Source organism: Acomys russatus, chromosome 8, assembly GCF_903995435.1.
Source record: "Acomys russatus chromosome 8, mAcoRus1.1, whole genome shotgun sequence".
Lineage (NCBI taxonomy): Eukaryota > Metazoa > Chordata > Mammalia > Rodentia > Muridae > Acomys > Acomys russatus.
In genome coordinates, this window is record NC_067144.1 from 69,512,263 (window position 1) to 69,534,605 (window position 22,343).

The following is a 22,343-nucleotide window of genomic DNA, read 5'->3' on the forward strand; positions in this document are numbered from 1 at the left end:
GCGTGTATATAGACATACACATATAATGTATGCACACATAGACTTTTTTGCTAAAGCAATGCCTTTCGGAACTGTATCGCCGTAACTCTGGAAGCTCTTTGGTAAGTATCCATGAATACCAAATGCCAACAGCACAATGGGCTGGCAGGAATGTCAGCTACAGCTGTGTGGGCTTTATGTGACTTTGATGGGAATTTCTGAATATTTTCTAAAGTAGTTTTAAGCACTTGAAAAAATGGCTCCTGCTCTCTTCTACTCATCTGAAGAGAAAGACCAGAACTCCAATCAATAAGAGGATGTCTTTGTTACTTCCGATATACATAAACTCCAGCTTTGTTCACATCCTCTAATGTATTTGATATAGCTCTCAGTGCACTTAATGATTATTTATTGCACATAATGAAGAACTAATGCCCAGTCTCTTGGCTCTACCCTGACAAAACAGAAACATCCAACCGACCCAGAAGAACCTCCCTTCCCACCATGGAACTATCTTTCTGTCAAGTCCAATGTGGGCGATGCCTTAGATGCCAGGGTCGTGCAAGGTTCTGAAGATGAGCTCGTGCTGGGTGGGAGCAGAGGGACAGGAGGAGGAGGTGGTGGTCTTCTGGCTGGCAACACACAGAAGGAAACGCTTGTACCTTTATTCCAGTCATCATCAAATGAAGCTTTTGCATTGCCCAGCAAGTCTGGGCAAACTGACTTTGACTTTCTTGTTGTAGGAAAGTTGTCGCCGTCGTCTTCATCAAAGGTTACCCATCCTTTGGGGTTGCTTGTTTTTACTGTAGACTGGCTCTGAAGATCAAAATTGTCCTCAAAACCATCAAGGGAATTTGAAGGCTTGCTCGTGTCATGGCTGAGAGGCATGAGAGGAGGGAAAGGACTGTGAGGAACAGGCTCTGCTTTGGATAGCCACGAAATTGCCTCTGATTCTTGAGACAGAGCTCTAAATGGGTTTCCAGGGGCAGCAGTCCTGTCTGTAAAAGGGTTCCTGCTGGGCAGGCTGGAAAACGGGTTTGCAGAACTCCCCACCCTCTCCTGTGACTTGCTTCGTGATGGAACTGGAGGCATGGTTGGCATGCAACTTACAGAACTCAAAGAGTCAACTTTATTTTGCGATGCAGACGGCAACTGAATCAACATCTTTGGGTCTGGGGTTGGAACAGGTGACATTTGAGCCTTTGATACAGCAAGCAGACTAAGTGAGAGATCTTCAAATGGGTCATTCTTCAACGCTGGCTCTTGTTTGACACCAGAAACTCCATTTGTTTTTACCTAGGAAAGAGTGAGCATAGGATGATCAGTTTTTATTTATTAATGATCCCTTTTCTTCCTTTTAAAAAATTATTTCTCATTTTCTTGAGCGACTATACAAATTTAGGAACTAAAAGGTAACTCTAGGTTTTTACTTTGGTGGTTTAATAAATAGGGGGAAGTAGGTAAAATTATGTTCTTTAAGAATTCATAACTAAATAAACCCATGCTTTTTAAATTTCAGAGAAATGTGATGGAATAATTTTTCATTCAATTTTTGAAATGGTAAAAAAGAGAATTATACAAAATGATGAGTTTATTCATGCTGTTCTTTAAATTTTTAACACAAACTTATATGCTAAGAGCATTTGCTAAGTTTGCATAGTGAACTTCCAACACCCATCTATGAAGATATGCTTTCTTGAAATTCCCTATAGAAATTCAAAGCTGGAAAGGGAGTCTGCTCCTTTTCCTAGTTGGAAATTGAATTTTCAGAGGTTTCTTTTGCTTTTTAATGATTGTTTGCCTTTTAGTTTAGTCACTGGGTGATATGAGTTTCCTTAACTGACCTTCCACATCCTGTCAAGAAAGTCAGAGAAAAGCAATGATTACTTAAAGAGGAGGGGACACTCCATTTTCTATGAACATGGACTAAACATTCTAAAACAAAGAAGAAGCTGTGCTTTGAGTGCGCTGGCCATGAGCTAACACCCTGAGAGGAGTGTTCAAAGTTAACTTCATGGCCATAAGCAATCTACACTTCTTCCTAAATCTCTTTGCTCACCAAGGAGCTGGCTAATGAAGCCCAGCCACTGGACTGAGATGGGCTCAGATAAAGTTGGGCTAGCAACTCCAGTGAGAACCCCACCACCATCCATCACATTAGCATGAACTTGTGATCTATGCAGGACTGGAATGCTGTGGTGACAGTAATGGTGATTTACAGAGAAAGATGCTGGAAGGGCTTTTAAATTATTAATTAAATCTAAATTACCAATTCTTTCTTACCAAAAAGGATCTGACTTCTAAAATTATTTTAAAAATATTTCCCAAAAGAAACCTATGGAAAAAATTGGATTTTGCATTTATGTAGTTATATCATATACAAATAGATTGCATTTTTAAAAATTATACTTTTTAGTTTTGTTAACTTTTATAGAAAACAAAGCAAAAAAAAAATGGCAAGGCATTAGCAAGAACTAAAATGATTCCTAATCCAAAATAGTAAGAAAAAGAAAAAGCAGGTATGAGTGTACGGTATGACACTAGATTTATGAATGTGGACAAGTGGATGTAAAAGCGGGTGACACTTTAGATGTATGAAGCAGAAAGCCTCAGACATCTGATGCATGAGGAGACAGATGGGAGCAAGTGGAAGGTGATAAATAGCCAGGTACCTGTTACCCTGATGGCTGCTCCTGCTGTGAGAAGAGGAACACAGAGATCAAAGGACAGAGTTAGGACAGTTCCCGACCAAGCCGCAGCCCCACCATCCAGTCTTCAGAAAGTGTATGGCTCTAGGTCACATTTGGGGCTCAAGAGCAGCAACACTTTGCAGGTGATACTGCCAGTTAAAACACGATTCTGGTTTCTCTGTAACCTTATTATGATATATGTTTCAACAGTATATCAACTAGCCAGTTCAAGTTTTGTTATTTATTCTATATTTCAGACCATGAAGGCCACCTTAATAGAGAAAATATACAAAATAGCAATTTGTAGAAGTATAACCATAACAAAGCGTCAGGATCCAGGCTTGCTCTATGTTGTTCAAATCTTCTAAAGGATTTAGAACATTATTTCTCTTATTCAGCTCCTGGAAGGTACAACAAGGTAAGAAACTAATTTTTGTTGTTTAAGTCTGAAATCATAATCTTTCAATCATTTGGCTGTATTTAAACAATCTGGTCCTTCTAACCCTGAAGCTTATTTGTTAGCAGTGAAGTGTGTAAGTAGCAAACAATATTTGGCCTCTTAAGAAACGCCATCCTACACGTGTCACATACCTTAGCGTCTCTCGCCATCCTACACGTGTCACATACCTTAGCATCTCTCGCCATCCCACACGTGTCACATACCTTAGCGTCTCTCGCCATCCTACACGTGTCACATACCTTAGCATCTCTTAAGAAACGCCATCCCACACGTGTCACATACCTTAGCGTCTCTCGCCATCCTACATGTACCTCTCTTCCCCGCACCCCCCCGCCTCATGCTGGGATGGCCCAGGAGGGATATGCATGTGTGTCCAGGATCCTACTGCTGACATACAACATTAGCATGATGCTCTGTAACTCGAGCCACCACCATTTTGATGACCTAAGGATGTGCGTGGGTATCCCGCCACTGACACACAGCGTGATGGTCTGAAATGAACCTCGGAAGCAGACTTCTGATGAGTGCTCCCACAGCGCCCTGCTGTGGCTCTGCCACTATGCTGTTTTGTTTCCTGCTTCCTACATTTTATCTCATAGCAACACAAGTAAGATGCTGGAAGGCAGATCAGTGGGCGCTGTTATGCCAGGCACAGCATACACAGTGTATTCTAGCACCAAAGAGCAGTAGGTGACACAGAGTAAAGCTGGCTCACGTGTCTCTACGCTTTAGATATGTGGTAGAGCCAGGCCTGGATTAATAAAGACTTGTGAAAAGTACCAAGTGTTCAATTCAGAAGCAATATAATACTACACAAAATAATAACTCATTTAAGTAATAAAATACTAAACTTAGCCAGGCATGGTGGCACACACTATTAATGCCAGCCCTTGGGAGGCAGAGGCAGGCGGATCACTGAGTTCAGACCAGCCTGGCTTACAAAGAGAGTCTAAGACAGCCAGGGTGACACAGAGAAACTCTGTCTCAAAAAACAAACAAACAAACAAAAACCCTTAAAAACCAAAACCAAAAAACTGAAACATGTCAATATTAAAATTCTCACCAGTGGTATGTATGTGTATATATTTCACATATATACTCAATGTATATGAAAAATCTCATTATTACACTTATAGTTACCTAGAATTTTTCGTTTTGTTTTGTTTTTTCAAGACAGGGCTTCTCTGTATACCTTTGGCTGTCCTGGACTCACTTTGTAGACCCAGGTTGGCCTCGCACTCACAGCGATCCACCTCCCTCTGCCTCTCGAGTACTGGGATTAAAAGCGTGCACCACCACGCCCGGCTCACATTTGAACCACTTTAAAAAACAGCATTGTTACTCTTATGATTCTAAATTCAAAATGTACACTTGGCCCCACACTCCTCCCCAGAGGTGCCACACTCTAGCCTCTGAGACCCTGCATACACAGGCGACACACAAGAAGACCTGTGCCCTCAAGAGGGGATCAGAGCACACAGCAGCTCTCTGTCATTTGTGGTGAGTGGGCTGTAGCAAGATTCCATACAGCGCTGGGGGATGGCTCAGCTCAGGACAGTGCTTGCCACGTAAGCATGAGATCCACAATCAGCTCCCACACATGTAAAACCCTGGGCCTGCTGGTGTAGGCATGTAACCTCAGCACAGGGGGATCCTTGCAGCTCAGTGCAGCCAGACACCCCTACTCAGTGTACCCATGGTCCCTGAAAGGCTGTCTCAAAAACTCAAGGAGGATGGTGCCTGTGGAACGTCTGACGGTGACCATTCTGGCCTCCACATGCATGTACATACATGTACACAGATCATGAGTACACACACAGAAGGGGAGGTTGTTCCAAAATAGTCTACCCCTCCTCCTGCAAACTCTGGGCTAGTGGCCACCCAGTCTTAGCAAGCTCACTTCAGTGAGAAACAAAGATCCAGACAATGGAAATGGCCTGAGAAAATGGCTGCTTGCCATCTGCAAGGTCCAACTGCAGTGCTGTGCCACAGGACGCTTGTTTCTGAGCCCACAGTTATTCCAGCCATTTGCTCTGGCTTAAGTTTTCACAGCAGAGCTCTGGTCTGCCTTCACACTGTCTACGGATACTTAAAGCTATCACAAAGTGGGTGGAAGGTGGGTGCTTCTACTCTGGGGGAGATGCCTTGAAACAGTGTTGATAGTGTTCAAATTGACCAGTTTGAAAGATCTTATCCTTCCACCTAATTTTTAAAATAGTAGTAGACAGTACAAAAATTTAGATAAATCTTCAAAGCTGGAGGAAGAGGAAAAAACAGTAGACATTTCTTTGTTGTAGGGTTTCTAGTAAATATCTTTAGCATCCCCGAAAAGACAGAGTAACTTTTAGTATCATCATCCAAGAACAATTTATGTTTTTCTATTGCTTTATTTTTCACAAATGTGAGCAATAGCCTAGGCAAGTGCTAACTGCTACTGGCTTTTGAGTCTGAGCTTCTTTATTATCTGCAACAGAGACGTATGTTCGAAATGGTCTGCCAACTAGGTTGACATGTATGTAAGACAAATGAAAATTATTTCTCATAAAGCATTTTCAAAGGCTACTGCCAACACACAGTATTTCAGATATTATAGATACACATTACTTTGGCATTGATGACATTTTCAAGCAGGAATTATATACAGTGAGCCGCAGAGAGGACTTAACTAAATTCATCAACTTTAAATGCATTACACGGCAAAATTAAGACAGAATGTAAACACACAACATGGTAGCCTGTGTTACTATCTCAGGACAGCACCGTTAGCTGACACACAGCAGTGGGACAACGGGAATGCCCATGACCTCAACACGTCAGGGCCACGGAACAATTTCCCGAGACACTACTGAAGGGATGTGGTCATTTGTGGTTTCAGTGTGAGGGAATTCACCTTCTGCTTGGAGCTCAAACCTTCTAAGCTATTCCTGGATGACTGCGGCCTCAGGAACCCAGGGAAGGGCTGCTGTCCACACCAGAAGGTATGAAGAACCCCTCTGCAGGAAGTGAGCCACCGTGCCCCTCACTAACCTGAGCTGTCCTGATTTGCCTCTCTTTAAAACTACCTTATCACCTCAGCAGTAAGGGAACATTTTTATTGTTCATCTGCTTAATTAACTGCCTAAGCAAACTGTATTTAAAAAGTTACAAATTAACACAAGGAACCACTTGGGCTTTCCTAAAGAACCCTGCTCCAGTGTCAGGGGATCTGAGAACTGTTTGACTGTGCAGCCCCGGCTAGCCTGGAACTCATTATGTAGACCAGGCTGCCTCTGCCTCCTAACCTGGGATTACCTCCTAACCACTCCTACTGCTCTCTGAGGTTTTCTTACTTAAGCAACACATACAACAAACAAACACACCCTTAAAATTCTCAAATAGTCAACAGCATGCAGTTCACAGAAGGAATCAAGGAGACTCACTAAAGTCATCTCAAGATGCGATTATTTTTAAGTGTCAAAAATAAAATTTCAGGTCATTTTTACTCTTACAAATGTTGGTCATTAAAATAAGTGTGCTCTGTGCTCTGCAGCACATACACCAGTGACACTCTGTTCAGCAGTGACACTTACTTGCAGCTGTGGTGAGGAGTCAGAAGGCAAGCTCTGAGAAGACCTGCTCCGAGGTGGAGGCTGTGGTGGGGTTTCCAAGTTCGGCTGGGGGCCAGAGGTGGGCAAAGGTGCAGCCGTGGGGACAAGAGGCTCCTGCAACTTTTGAGCAGGTGGGGGCAGAGAAGGCTGCAGAGGAAATGCAGCCTGAGGCTTCAGTGGTTCTGGAAGGACAGCGCAACCTACAACACCAAGCATTGTCGCATGTTAGCTGTACTCTAAAGCCATGGCTTCTCTTCTTGGTTTTCTAGTGGTTTCCCTCTTCCATGGCGAACAGCCTCATTTCCAGGGGTATAAGATCCCCATTGGGTAAGGCAGATCTTGCGAAAGGTGGGAAAAAGGAAGAGAGCAGAAGGAGAACAGAGCAGAGCGCCCCCAGCAGGGCCTACCTTTTGATGCTTCTGGGGGCTTGCTTTGGCTTTCAGGAGTCAGCCTTCCCGCAGATGCCCGAGCCTGGCTCTGAGGGGCGCTGATCACTCCAGCACGAGCTGGAACTGTCTATAGACGGAAACATATTAGTGATATTAATCTATTTTCAACAGCTAGATTCTATGAAAAAATAAATGCTTTCATATCTCATTGATTCTCTGGTATAATTTCTCACCTTGGCATATTAATGATTTATTTATTTTTATTTTATGTACATCGGTGTTCTGGCTCCATGTATGTCTGTGTGAGGGTATTCGATCCCTGGAACTAGAATTATAGACTGTGAGCTGCCATGCGGGTGCTGGGAATTGAACCCGGGTCCTCTGGAAGAGCACGCGCATCCAGTACTCTTAACCCTGAGCCAGCTCTCTAGCCCCACCTTGCCATTTTAATTGTTTATTATTTATAGCTAAACAGTGATACATTCCTTTTTATTTTTGGCAGTGTACTGTGTATTAGGCACTTGTTAGTATTACATAGGCATTTTTATTTAACCTTCAAAATAACTTCATACATGATTTGTATTTTGAATTGCGCTGAAGACATGCATACAGACGCAGGGTTAGGATGTAAACTCATGCCTGGCAGCTGCATGTAGGCGAGGGACCTGATCATGAGCAGTACTACTTAATGAAGAGACGCCATGCGCTGAAGGCATAAATGACGGGAAGATAAGCCTTAGATAATAAGAGACTTCAGAATTAACCTTTCCCCAATTGTTTTAAATACGAAATAACATTCGTCAATGTCTAACTAAATATTCTAAACTAAATATGCTAGAAGACACATCAGTGAAAAACGGTTTCTAGGAGCTAGAGAGATGGCTCAGGGCTGCTCTTCCAGAGAACCTGGGTTTGATTCCCAGCACCCAATAGCAGTTCACAACTGTCTGTAGCCCCAGTTCCAGGGGATCTGACTCCCTCACACAGACACATGCAGGTAAACCACCAATGCACATAAAGTAAAAACAAAGTATTAAAAAGAAAAAATGTTTTCTATTCTCATATGTTTGTTGAAGCTCTAAGCCCATAATACATATTTAGAGATGAAGTTAGGGGTTTTTTTTCCTCTGTTTTTTTGTTTTTGTTTTTTAATTAAAAAAATTTTTTTTCAAAAAAATTTCAAAAAAAAATTTTTTTTTTTTTTTTGAGACAGGGTCTCTCTGTGTTAGCCTTGGCTGTCCTGGACTTGCTTTGTAGGCTAGGCTGGCCTCAAGCTCACCGCGATCTGCCTGCCTCTGCCTCCCAAGTGCTGGAATTAAAGGCGTGCGTCATCATGCCCGGCTTTTGTTTTTGTTTTTGTTTTAAAGCTAACGTCTCACTCTTTGGTCTTAGGCTGCTCTGGTCACTATGTAGACCAGGGTGGCCTTGGGACTCACAACACCAATTTCCCAGCCTCAGCCACCTAAATGCTGGGGTATAGATGTAAGACATCAAGCCTGTGGTTAAGAGAACTTTTAACCCCACAAAAATCCTGATTTCCCTTCCCTATCCCTGCATTATCAAGGGGCAGAGGGGAGTGTGGAGGCAGTCAGCATATGGCAGATTTCCCTTCTTGTGAAAAAGAGTAACAGGTATCTTGAGGTATATTCTATAGACATGTTAAAGAGCAGAATTACAGAGAAAGATCTTTAGCTTGTTAAGTAGACAGCTACACTCTAAGTACAGTGATAGTTCTAGGCTCTCCAGTATTCAGAAGTAGTCTCTACTAGACTGCCCTAAGTTACCATTTTCTTTCTAAGTATCTGTGTGTGTGTGCGCAGGCATGTGTGACGTCATAGGAAACCCTGCTGAGTCAGTTCTCTCTCTCCATCATTACATGGGCTACATGAAGATAGAGCACAGACCAACAGGCGGGCACTGCAACCCTTTACCCACCAAGCCATCTCTATGGTCTGTCTTTTTCTTTCTGAGTATCTGTTATAGCTCAGAGAAATTTCACTTGGGCGAATAATGGAAAATGTATGTATATAACAGAACATATGACAAACACAAAGAAAGCCACAGATTTATTACAGGCTAAGTGTTATATGGGAAAAAATCTTGTAAGCCATCTGCCTTATTTTAATACCTATTCTATTATAATTTTATGATAATTAAAGTTCTTAAAAATGACTTTTTTTTAGGGGGGGAGGGAGACAGGGTCTCGCTATGTAGTCCTAACTATTCTGGAACTTACTAGGTAGACCATGCTGGCCTCAAACTCGTGGCAATCCACTTGCCCTTGCCCTAAGTGCTGGGATTAAAGTTGTGTGCCACCACAACTGGCTCGAAGGATAACTATATACTTCCATTGATTAAACAGGTAACATGATAAACAGCTATCCAAATATATCACCTCTTTCTATTTTGAGAGACATGGAGTTGCTTATTTAATGACCATAAGTACTTAGATAATCTTTATCCAGACAAGACAGTGTAGTCATCTGGAGGCATGTGACAAAGGCTAGAGCTGAGATGTAGCTTGGAGATGACTAGCTTCCTCATTTTAGAGTGAAGGACTGAAGCCTGGGAGGTTCCTCCTGATTCCTCTCCAAGATAATAGACAGACTAGTTGCAAATGGGAACCTAGAACAAATATCTCTCAACTCCCAGGCTAAGTGTTACCTACCGGTCTGGCTGTACTATACCCAGCAGGTCCTGGGCCTGCAAGTCCTGCTTGAGGGGACGGCTGATTACGCCCTGAAACAAAAGATCACATTGTGCCCTTAAGTATGAGCAAGAAAGTTGAAAAAAAAAGAAAAAAGAAAAGAAAAAGGAAAAAAAAAGTGAAAACAAGTAAGAAACCATATACTTCTATTCCAAGTGTCTGCTATACAGTTTTAAGGAGAAGTAACCACATTCAAGTGTTTTTACCTATAGCATCTTTCCGTGTTGTTCCCGGGCTTTTGGGTGCTTTGAAGCAGAAAGGAAAAAGAATCAATCATAAAAAAACAGTGAAACAACAGTGCAGGGCATCATCTGACTGATCTGTTCATTGCCCGCAGAGACAGAGGCATGAGACGGCAACAAAACAAACACTGAGCTCTGGGCAAAGACAGAAACTGGAGAATTAGCGACACCTGCATGGGAGACAGGCGGAGTCACACTAAGGTGACAGTCTTCACAGACCTCTGTGCATGAACCTTGAAGACCTGGCCAGCTGCTCCTTACAACTTGGCAGGCAAATGGCTCCTGAGCCACAGCTCCTAACAGAGTTGCCTGTCATGCGAGAGGTCTGACTGGGTAAAGTTATCTTAGGGTGAAGTCTTTCAGATTTCTACAGTAGTCTATGAGGGTCAAGACAGAAGACAGGTACAGACATATTTACATGGAGTAGTATTACAGTATGGTTCAAACTCGTTAGGAAGAAAGCCCAAAGATGAAGTGAAAATTATTCTGGGGAACAGAAAGAGTAGAAGACACTATATTCAAGCATTATCTTAGACTTTACATTTTGACAAGAAATTCAAGTACAATGGGTATACTAAATACAACAAATTCATAAATAATTATAGTCTTAAAATGTGCTAGTTTTAGTAGTCTTTTAAGAAAATTTAGCCCAATACAAAAATATTTAGAAATACCTTTTATTTAAAAAAAAAATCTATAAAATACTATATTCTAGGACCTCACCAATTTATACAATTTCAGGTTAATCAAGAACATTGATAAACATGTGACTTATTCAAGAAAAAAAACTAGGCATTCTTCTTTCAACTGAGCACACAGGACTAGGTATGAAAAACACAAGAACCTCAGGGACATTAAACAGATGTCACTGGAAACTATACATACAACACAGAAGGAAAAGAGAGGAAAACACAAGGTGTATGTAAGAAGGAGGGGCTTCCAGCAGGACTTAGTGTGCCTTAAACACTGCTGACATTTAGAACAAAACCGTATCTATAATGCAGACATCTTGTTACCTTCCATCTCTCTCCTAGCTACCCCAGGGCTGGGAGGGGCTCCAACACCTTTTTAGAGAAAGAACAAAAGCTATATATTGTTTAGATCCCAGAGCACAGGATGAAATACAGCACATAATTATTCTTACACGAAGGGTCTTTTATTGCTTTAAATCTTTTGGAAGTTATCAATCTAACCAAAGTGACTTTAGCTCAACACTGACCCCCAACCCCCTCCTGAAATCTAAGAACAGAAGGAGGGCCATAGCTTCATTCTCATCTGAAATCACCAGCAGAAAGAAACCAAAAATACAGTCTAATGCAAAACCTTATGATCATCTCATTTCTAACATCTAGATTACTAATATGTTATTTGACAGTCAAAAAGCAAGTTTTGATTTCATCTTAAATGTCTATGGAGAGACACTGATCTCTTAGAACTTAGTCTGATATGTTCTCTAAGCATGTCTCAGAGGACTAGTGGTGCAGAGTAAGATGGGTTGGAGAGCAATTATGAAGAGAGGCATCTTAAAATGGAAAACAGATTTCTAAATAAGCCACTTGTTTGTTAATAAGCTACAAGTTTTCACAAGTTCATTTTAAAATTTATTTTCTATGCATTGGCTTTTTAATAAAGCAGTAAAATTCACCCTAAAAATAAATGAAATAGTTTCATAGAAGCTATAGTGTTCAAATCATTTAGTCATCCTTATTACAAAGTCATCAAAATCTTCACATAATCAGCATTAGCTGCCATTAACTGGCTCCGAATCTCAGGGAGCCACCATGACAGGTAGCTAGGACACAAAGACTGTGTGGCCAGGGGCTTCAGGAACAGTGATGCCGGAGCAGCTCAAGCTCCCTGAAGAACTGCTGCAGTCTCTATCTTTTCTTGAGCCTTAGACTAAATGTACTCAGCAATAAACCATTCAGACTGAGCTGCCAGCTTCACTCTGTGTGTGTGTGTGTGTGTGTGTGTGTGTGTGTGTGTGTACACGTGCGCGTGCATGCTAGGTATTGTGTCCATGGCTTGCACATGTCAGGTAGTCACACAGTTCATTCCCAGCCCAATTTCAGTTTTCATGCTAGCCAAATAAATTACTTTTTAAATAAAAGCATCCAATAGTGAATAAAAATTACCTCATTGAAAAGAGGAATATCATAGTTTTACTTAAACAAATGAGGCAAGATTTTGATGATTTCAAAATGCAAAATAAGATATAGTTTATTAGTTATACTCACAGAAAAACTAAACTCCAGTATGTTAATAGGAATATAGAAATTTGCAGCTCTTTTAACATGGAGTATAAATGTCACACATTTTGACGCTTGCCAAACAGACTTAAAGTGCCTCTGAGTTCTGTGGTTCAAACTCTCAAACATTAATAAACCAGCGTTCACACAGGAGAGCAAATGTAAACGGTTACCTCCAAATTCTTTTCTAGCAGGTGCAGGACTCCTAGCCCCTTACAGTTCATAAGAAATTAGGCAGCAGAAAGGAAATGACATTAAATAAGAGTTGAAATGTCAAGATCTGCTCTAATAGTCACGAAAGCAAATTATCATATGTGATTATGTAAATATCTAGACGTTACACAAAGTGCTATTCAATGCATATGCTCACAGGAAGTGGACACTGCATTTAGCTAAAAAGAACATTTAAAGAGGTATGTAAAACATATTAAAAACATGTATACTCCAGCTATAAAATACAAGAAGTGAACACTGCATTTAGCTAAGAGAACATTTAGAGAGGTATGTAAAACATATTAAAAACAAATATCCTCCAACTATAAAATAAATTTTCCAGAAATTAATAAATGCTAATTATCTTTATAAAGTTGCAGGTGAGGAGCTAAAATAATATACAAACCTAGTTTTATTCAAAAACATCAGACATGCCCAACTATGTCAAATTAGCAAAACTTGAACAACCATCTCCCGAGCACAGGCGAAGAGACAGCCTGACTTATGCTCGAGAAATGTGCTTGATGGACATGGCGCCCTGTTGCTCCTCAGAGTCCTGTGAAGGGCTGGAGAAGGAACACTAATGATCACATAAGTGAAGCCGGGAGGCAGCAGCACGACAGCACACACAATGCATGTGGAATGAAGCAGAGGAGAACTTAAGCTAAGCAGACAGCCGGGTGCAGTGGTGCACGCCTTTGATCCCAGCACTCGGGAGGCAGAAGCAGGTGGATTACTGTGAATTGGAGGCCAGCCTGGTCTACAGAGCAAGTCCAGGACAGCCAAGGCCACACAGAAACCATGTATCAGAAAAACCAAGGAAAAAAAAAATGTTAGGCAGCCATCCTAAGAGAAGTTGGTTACCTGAAGGAGGAGGTGGTCTCTGAGGTGGGGCAGGACGTGCTGGAGGAGCAACTGGACGGGGAGGGGGTGGCCTCTTAGGCTCTGGAGTCTGGGAAGAATCCTTCTGGGCTGCTGGCTGAGCGTCAACTGGAGAACCTAAGAAAGTGAGTAGGTGAGAGCAGGTGCCAAGTGGGAGAAGAAATGTGGACATGTAATGATTAATGACCCAACTTTCTCCTCTGGATAAGCAGCAGTCTACCATGGGGCCACCTTCTGGAACCGTGGGCTCTACGTCGCTGCCCTGAGCTGACCTCCTACCCGACTGAGGTACTGAAAGCTGACTTACTTAGGAGGACTATTAAGGGACAAAATTTACTGTTAAGTCATACACAGCTTGCTGGCCAGCAAAGAAGAGAGAACAGAAAATCACAAGTTGAAAAAGAGACACCCCTAAGCACATGGGGGACTGAGGCAAACTCATCTAGTGGCAGCAGTGAGGAGAGTCGGTCCACTAGAGTTGCCGTGGAAGCCCAGTTCCTGTCCATAGGGCACGCAGTACATGGGCTAACAAGCTAAACCACAGGTACTGGTTACCTTTTCTCAACCTGATACAAGTTAGAGTCACTGGGGAAAAAGGAACCCCAACTGAGGGACTGCCTGTATCAGACTGGCCTGCAGACCAATTTCCCTGATTAATGACTGATGTGGGAGGGCCAGACCACTGTGGGTGGGATTATCCTTGGGCAGGTGGTCCAGGTGGGATAGGAAAGCAGGCTGAGCAAGCCAGGAAGCAGCCTTCCTCTCCTCCTCCAGACCTCTGCAGCAGCTCCTGTCTCCCGTCTTGCCTTGAGCTCCGGTCTTGTCTGGCTTGATGTACTGTTACCTGTAAGTCAAATAAACCCTTCCCTCCTAAGGTGGTTTTGGCCAGTGTCTCAAGTGTTTCTACTTTTGCAACAAAACACCATGACCAAAACTCAAGTTGAGGAGGAAAGGGTTTATCCTGCTCACACTTCCACATCGCTGTTCCTCACTGAAGGAAGTCCGGGCAGGAACTCAAGCAGGGCAGGATCTTGGAGGCAGGAGCTGACATAGAGGCCATGGAGGGTGCTGCTTACTGGCCTGCTCAGCCTGCCTTCTTATAGAAGCCAGGACCAGCAGCCCAGGGGTGGCATCACCCACAATGGGCGGGGCTCTCTGAATTGATCACTAATTGACAAAATTCCCTATAGTTGGACCTTATGGAGGCATTTTCTCAATTAAGGTTCCCTCCTCTTAGATGACTCTGGTTTTTGTGTCAAGCTGACATACGAGCAGCCAGCAGCACAGTCAATGTTTTGTCACAGCAACAGAAAGCAAACCAGGACACAATAATTCTCCAGAGTCAAACAAACTGGTTAGACAAAGTCACATAAAAAATTCAAGCAAAATACCCACTCTGTGAACTTGGAGGCCCTGGAGTTCTTGATGGTGCTCGGCTGGGTCTGATGGGAAGAGAAGGGGCAGAGTACTCTGGTACTGTGGGAGATTGGCAGGGACTGGTCCGGGGTGAAGAGCTGGGAGAGGTGCCCAGGCCGGAGCTTGAGGACGGCTGCAGATGCTGAGGAAGAAGCTCCTCGACTTCAGCACTATAGTCATCGACATCACCTAACACAAGCAAGGCCACCAAAGACAACACCTTTTTAACTTTCCATATTAGGCTTTGCAGGGCTAAAAGACAACTTAAATATTAAGACATTATCAACACACAGAAATAAGCATGCAGGCAAGAAAAACATTTGTAAATATAAAAGTTAGTCAGTGCAAATGCCCTTACAGAAAATGTAAAGATACCTATTCCTTCAGCTGCAGCTGCACTGGGGCTGGACTAACTGAAAGCTCTCACTAACCTTATTACAACCTTACAGTAAACAAGGTCTTGGGCAGTCACATACCCTTAACCAGAAGTCTCTCACTTCAAGCCTTTCTAACCAAGATCGATCCATTCTCTCATCAGGTCTCATCTCCACTTACCTAAGGGTTGGAGAGTGGGGTGAGTGCACCCATGCAACAGGGTTCATAACCCAGAACATTAACTTTCCTTCATGTCACCAGGAGTCTATGAGACACCCTTTACCCCTCCTGCTTCCTAAATCCCCAGCCTCCATCCTTCCATCGACTGGCATAAGGCCTACTCAAGTCTCTCAGCGTAAGTGAGCCTTACCTCCTGGCACCGGAGTCCTATGGAAGCACATAGAGCAATTTCAACACCTCAGTATCGTCCTCACTGACAAGGCCGCTTCCGCTCTAAGGACATGCCCCTCCGCCTGCATGACCCCGGGTACTAACCTGCAACACTTCACCCTAGTCACTGCCTTCAGCCTCCAGCTCCTTTCTTTTACTTCACCAGCACCCTGGGCTTGCTGCCTTTCATTTAGCCCTGTCCAATGTGGTGCCTTCTGTGTGTCGCTTCAGGTGGCTCCTCATTTAACCGTCTCCTACTTCCTGACTCTCCCATCACCCCTGTGCTTGGCAAACCCCTATTAATCATCAATCGCATTACTTGATGTCTTTGCCAACCGCACTTGTCAGGGAGTGACACTTCTTGAAGAAAACCACATAACCTTCATGGTCACATTAACAACGTTTGTAGTTACAATTTCCTCAGGGTTCTCCAAGTTGCCTGACAATTCTGTGCTCTCTTGGTTGGTTATTCCTCTCATTCCTTTTGCCAGAAACATTGTCTCAAAGCATCTCAAGCCTCCTAAAACTGCAGATTCTCCCACTCCTGCAAATACTGTGAATACGTAAACTTCATACAAGAGAAGACTTGGGATGGAGCCTCCTTCACCAAGCACCGCCTGCAAGCCGATGCTGAGCCATGACTGGGTAGAACCAGTGAGGTGCAGCCCATGCCACGTTCCTCAGAGACCTTGCTGCCATTTTACCAGCCCTGCCACAGCAGCAGCCTCCTCCTCTGTACCAGTCCCTTTCTAGCAGCACTAAGCACTCTGAGGCCCCCCTCCATTTAAAAGTAACTGTTCTGCACCCCTACTTCTTCACCTTCCACTCATAGCAAGGTTCCCCATCTGGCCTTATCATACCACCAGAAGAACTCTTACAAAGTCACTAACAGCTTCCCTCACTGCTCCTAAATCAGACAAGTTTCTGTCCAAATTTCCCCCCTCATCTTTCTGAGGTATGAGATACCATGGACCATTCTTTCCTGGCTATATTAATTCTTTTCTTCACTTTTAAAAATAGTTTTACTTATTTAATTTTGTATGTGTTTGTTTTGTTTGCATTTATGTACGTGTGACATGAATCTGGCGACTGAAGATGCCAGAAGAGGTGTCAGATCTCTTGGAACTGAAGTTACAGTTCACCGTGTGGGTATTAGGAACCAAACCTGGGTCCTCTAAAAGAGCAGCCAGTGCTCTCAGCCACTGAGCCATCTATCTCTCCAGCCTCTTGATTTTTTTTTTAAACTACAAACTTTCCCATGGACTACCAAACAAGTACTCATTATTACTTTGATACCCCTTACTTAAGTGATCGCCTGCATACATGTGTAAAATACCCAGTAAACAGTGAGCTCTAGAAGGAACCAGTAAAGATCTCGGTCACAGAGTGTGCAGCACCTGGCATGCACATCTATGATGGTTAATTTTGCTTCAGCTTGATGGCCAGCCTAGGCAGCAAGGAACCCAGGGGTGACCCACACAGTGACTAGTCTAATGCCCCCGTGAGTGCACAAGGTAATGGCGCCATTGCAAAGTGGTAAAAGTAGGAGGTATGACTTAGTGGGAGGACCCAGGTCAGCAGCGGCTTGTCTCTGGCCTCTTTATACATGCCCACTGTTTCCTAAGCATGAGTTGTTGCTAAACAGGGAAACCAGCTTCCACCATCTGCTCCTGCCTCCATGACATTCCTCCAAGTGTACGGACCAATCAACCAAGGACTGGACCTCTGAAATCATGAGCCAAAACAAATATCCTATCTATAACTGGTTCCTGTTGGGGATTTGGTCACAATTAGAAAAGGAACCAACACAATCTGGCACACAGACATATGTATTTATGTGTGGATCAAGTAAATGACCATAGAAAAGCTAGTGATTATACTAAAAGACATTTAACTCAGATGTGCCACCTAGCAGTGCAGAGTCAGGTATGCATTTCTGGGAAGGCTGGTGATAGAAGCCAGGGCCTTATACACACTAAACGGTCTTCTATCACAGAGCTTATTCTAATGAAAACTATGCCCACATATGTAACATATAGTATTAGAAAGCAAATATACTTTCAAATAATGTTTAAGAAAACTCCAATACTCAGATGTTCAGTTCCATATGAGTGCGTTCCCAGCCACTCGGACTCTCTCTAAATTCTTTTGGACCATATCTTCTTTTGTAGTAACTATTATGAACTTATTTTGGCAGTAAGATGGATTAATTGAAACTCCTACTTAAATATAATAATGGCAGAAACTGGCACACTCAAAATACCAATCTATGCTTTTATCGTACAATCTAAATTGAAATATGCAAATGAAATGACTATTTAATGACAAACTAGCACCTACATTCCCAAGTGTAATGTAATCAGATAAACATTATGGTATATAAACGTTCAAGGCGAGAGATGAACTGAGACAAACTTTTCTATCATGCAGAGTACAGTTGTTCAACATACAAACCTTCCATGTCAAAATCTGCTGCGACCTCTGCGTCTTCACCCAGCAGGGTAGAGCTCGTTGACGAAGGCAATGTGACACTGATTTTCTCTAAACTCATCTCTTCTTCCAAATTTTTGATCCAGTCTGGACTTTTTAAAGTAATTGTTATAGTCCGATTTAATAGCTAGTTGATATAAAAGAAGATAGAGAAGGAAAATTTGTTAACATGAAATCTACTGTGGGGGAAGGGTGCCTATGTCACACTATGCAGCGGCATCAACAGTTTAGTTGTATTCTAGTCTGAGTAACATCTTCAACAGATACTGACATTTCCACACGTGCAGGTTGCTCACCATTCTGCCTTTGAGAGCTTATGGCGGCAGGGAAAGGTGGTTAGGATTCTTTACCTCTAGCCAGTACCTCTTCGTGACCAAACACAAACTACTGGTAACACAGGCGGCACGGGGCCTCACACATGCCCTTGCTGGTGTTTGGTTCTCTCACTCAGCCGCCCCACTGTATGCTACACACTAACCTATGGGTTTAGCATTTCAAATGTCGGGAGAATGCTGTGTGAAGATTACTGAAAATCTACAGAAACTCTTGAGCTAGAATGGCTGCAACACGTAGAGCATGCGCGCCATCACGCCCGGCTGGGTCTGCCAATTGTTATGAATCTGTTTTTCTTTTCTAGCTGAATCCTGCATTGTTAAGTGTGTGGTCCACAGACACACTAGACTGGACTCTGGGTTCCACTGCTCCAGCAGTGAGCAGCTCTCTCAGGACTTTAACAGCCTTCTCTTGTCATGACACCTTTGCTTCCTCTAAGAAAAATATTTGCAGGAGTATATTGCTTCAGTTTTGTTTGTTTTTGTTTTTTGAGTGTAGTACTAATATACTCATAGCAAAACGAATCAGAAAAAACAGAAAACGTCAGATAATATTTAGTTGACCCTTTTAGAAGTTATACATTTCTAAACCTTTAATGTATTGCCTTTGTTAGAACCATTAATTTAAAACACACACACACACACACACATACACACACACACACACCAGATAAAAGTGTTTAAAAAATATATTTGGTAGATAAAAGAGTTTGTTGATCTTTAAAATGATCTGTGAGCTATGTAGGTGAATGATGAGTTGATTTAATCCCTGGGTCTGGGAAGCAGGAGAGGGAGTTGAGGACTCTGGTGTCAAGGCTCAGGTGCTGGTAGATAGCATGTTGTTGAGTGAGTGGCTGCTGCCCTCTATGCCTTCGGGGAACAATAAACTTGGAGCTAGGACCTGCCCAGAGAATCGCCAGCTGTCAGCGCAGTGTACTGACCATAGGTACAGGTCGTGTATAAATACCTCAAAAGGATTGTCTTCTTCTCACTAAGAAACTCTTCAAACAAAAGAAAGCTGAAATTGTCTGAGAGCTTGTAACTAGGAAGCTGGTCTGCTCCATGTCGTGGACTTTAAGTGAGAGCTTTTCTCGTATGCCATCTCCATGTCCTTGACAAAGGAATCTTATTTCCCAACAACAAATTTTTGAAGAATTAAAAAAAAAAAAAAAAAAAAAAAAAGGACAAGATACAGTGTGACTTGATTATAATATGCTGGAATTTTAAAAGTCACTTAAATGAGCCAGGCATGGTGGCGCATGCCTTTAATCCCAGCACTAGGGAGGCTGAGGCAGGTGGATTACTGTGAGTTCGAGGCCAGCCTGGTCTACAAAATGAGTCCAGAATAGCCAAGGCTACACAGAGAAACCCTGTCCAAAAATACCAAAAAAAAAAAAAAAAAAGAATTGGCAGATTCAACATTTCACAGAAACAAAACTATTCCAAGTCAGCAGTGCAACTTGCCCACCAGTGACATTTCAAACTCAGACCAGAGACATTTAGTGGTTAAATTTGAAAATGCTACAATGTGGTATGTGGAAAGTGGCATTTGACACCAAAGGCTTAAGAGGTAACTCCCAGAGGAAAGATGAGTGCCTTCTGCCCCATACTCTTATAAACAAGGCATGCTCTGCATTTGATAACAATGCAGAGGGGCTGGAAACAGCTACTCTTAATTTAAAATGCATAAAAATTTGCATTAAATATTGTAGAAATCAAATTAGGTAGGAAACATGCTTTCCTTTTTGTTTTTGTCAGTGGTTAATATCCCTAAGGGGAAAGTAAAATAACCTTAAGTTAGTCAGAAAACTAGTTTAAATAAAAATATTAAATAACCTTACACAGTTCATAGTCTGCTGTTTTCTTTAACTGAAAAAATAATTCATTTAGACACTCAAGTTGCATGATGGTAAAAATAAATCTTCAGACATATTCCAAATGGTGCAGAATCAGCAAGTCTATCTTACCTCTTTACCGTTTAGGCTCAGGGCATTCAAGGCAGAGCTTCCCTCCAAAAATGTAACCCACATTTTATCTTCTACGAATCTTTAAGAGAAAGAAAGGAGACATAAGAATATAATGAACTCCTCAGCCATAACTAGCTCATCTCTAGCCACTGGTTATGAATGGACCACCGGGGCCGGGAAGAGAATGCGGCCACTGGACTGGTACTTAGAGGAGGGTGCTCTACCCATAAGCACTTCCGTCCTGCTGTCTTTTGCTAACAACAGAGGCCACATTCAAGGTGACCCTCATGCTCAGAGTCACCTCTCCACTACACAGTCAGGCACTATGTATTTCCACTGTTCTGGTGACTTTCTCAAAGGGCATTTCCTTTGATTAAGAAGATAATACGGGTTGAGACTGGAGAGATGGCTCAGTGGTTAAGAACACTGTCTGCTCTTCTAAAGGTCCTGAGTTCAATTCCCAGCAACTACATGTGGCTCACAACCATTGATAATGAGATCTGGTGGCCTTTTCCGGTGTGCAGGCACACATGCAGGCAGAGCATTGTATATGTAATAAATAACTAAATCTTTAAAAATTACAAATATAAAGATAATAGGAACTATTAATGGGAAGGAAAGTACAAACAGCCCAGCTGGCTGGTCACAAAGGACTTCAGGCTAGGGTGTTTGTCTTCACAGACATTTCTTCCTCTCTGGGTCTTTGCCATGTTTCCAAGTTTATACTCTGGAAATAAGACCCCTCCACCATCACTGATTATATAATGAGGTTTATAACCAAAGGCTAAAACAATGCTTAACTGTCTGATTTACAGAAGCAATTTCACAAACTGAACCTCCCCTATTGTACACAGAAAAATCTTTCTTTCTCAAGCTCAGATTCTAAAAGATTATAGATTAAAAAAAAAAGATTTATTTATTATGTATACAGTGTTTTGCCTGTATGTACATCTGCATACCAGATCTCATTATAGATGGTTGTGAGCCACCATGTGGTTGCTGGGAATTGAACTCAAGACCTCTGGAAGAACACACTAGGGCAGGAGGAGTTAGAGGAGGAAGTAGGGGATGGAGCCAGGGGATTCAGCAAGGGTAGAGGTGCCAGAAAGATCTGGAGGAAGCAGCTGGAGTGGAAGAAGGCCACAAAGTGCAAGCATCGCTGGGATGTCTACTGGGAGTAAGACAAAATTACACAGAGGGTTAAGAATAGACTTAAACAACTCAAGATTGTGTTGTGAAGCTTATTTTAAACAAATATAAAAGAGATAAATTATTTATGTGATAGTTGGGTTAAGAAATAAGTCAAGAGCCGGGCGCAGTGGCTCATGCCTGTAATCCAGCACTCAGGGAGGCAGAGGCAGGCAGATCAATGTGAGTTCGAGGCCAACCTGGTCTACAAAGCAAGTCCAGGACAGCCAAGGCTACACAGAGAATCCCTGTCTCAAACAACAACAACAACAACAACAACAACAACAAAACAAAACCAACAACAACAACAAAAAATAAGCTAAGAGAAACAAACAGTTTCATAAAAATAACTTCAACAAGATAGTATTCTTACCTAAATACTACCAACTAGCTGGCCATGGAGGAACCCCCTCCCCCCAGTAAGACTGTTCTTAGGTGTACCCCTGTCCTGAGCTCCAAACATTTTTGTTGTTTGGTAATTACACCATGACCACAGCTGTACACCTCTATATCCACTCTTCTTTATTTTTAGTATCTGCTTTTGTTTATCAACTTGGTATCCTTGGTGCCAGAGAGAATATCCTAACTGTCCAGAAACCCATGGCTTTATCTCTCTCTCTTTTTTTTAAATCAATACTCTCCCTAACGTTGAAAGTATTCTGAGGAAAGTTTTAGCTTCAATTCTGAACTAGGAAGAAGCCAATGAGCTAAACAGACACAAGTCCCTTCTCCTTTACCAGTTTTTCTCTCTTATATAATTTGGAGTCTTTTGCTCATGAAGCTACTT

General features: G+C 42.4%; 1 protein-coding gene across 2 annotated transcripts in view; it reads right to left on the reverse strand.

The window, feature by feature from the left end:
• The window catches only part of Synj1 (synaptojanin 1), a 77,359-nt gene continuing 55,016 nt past the window's right edge, over window positions 1-22,343 (reverse strand). The window contains exons 22-32 of one of the 2 annotated variants that reach the window (XM_051150236.1): window positions 20,369-20,447; window positions 18,034-18,196; window positions 14,794-15,003; window positions 13,381-13,515; window positions 12,477-12,515; window positions 11,071-11,118; window positions 10,019-10,057; window positions 9,774-9,844; window positions 7,124-7,232; window positions 6,699-6,916; window positions 1-1,275 (exon numbers count right to left, since the gene is read on the reverse strand). In XM_051150236.1, coding sequence (XP_051006193.1) covers window positions 490-1,275; window positions 6,699-6,916; window positions 7,124-7,232; window positions 9,774-9,844; window positions 10,019-10,057; window positions 11,071-11,118; window positions 12,477-12,515; window positions 13,381-13,515; window positions 14,794-15,003; window positions 18,034-18,196; window positions 20,369-20,447 — 1,897 coding nt within the window. In that variant the 3' untranslated portion in view covers window positions 1-489. The remainder of the gene's footprint in view (window positions 1,276-6,698; window positions 6,917-7,123; window positions 7,233-9,773; window positions 9,845-10,018; window positions 10,058-11,070; window positions 11,119-12,476; window positions 12,516-13,380; window positions 13,516-14,793; window positions 15,004-18,033; window positions 18,197-20,368; window positions 20,448-22,343) is intronic. The other variant, XM_051150237.1, reaches the window with a different exon arrangement.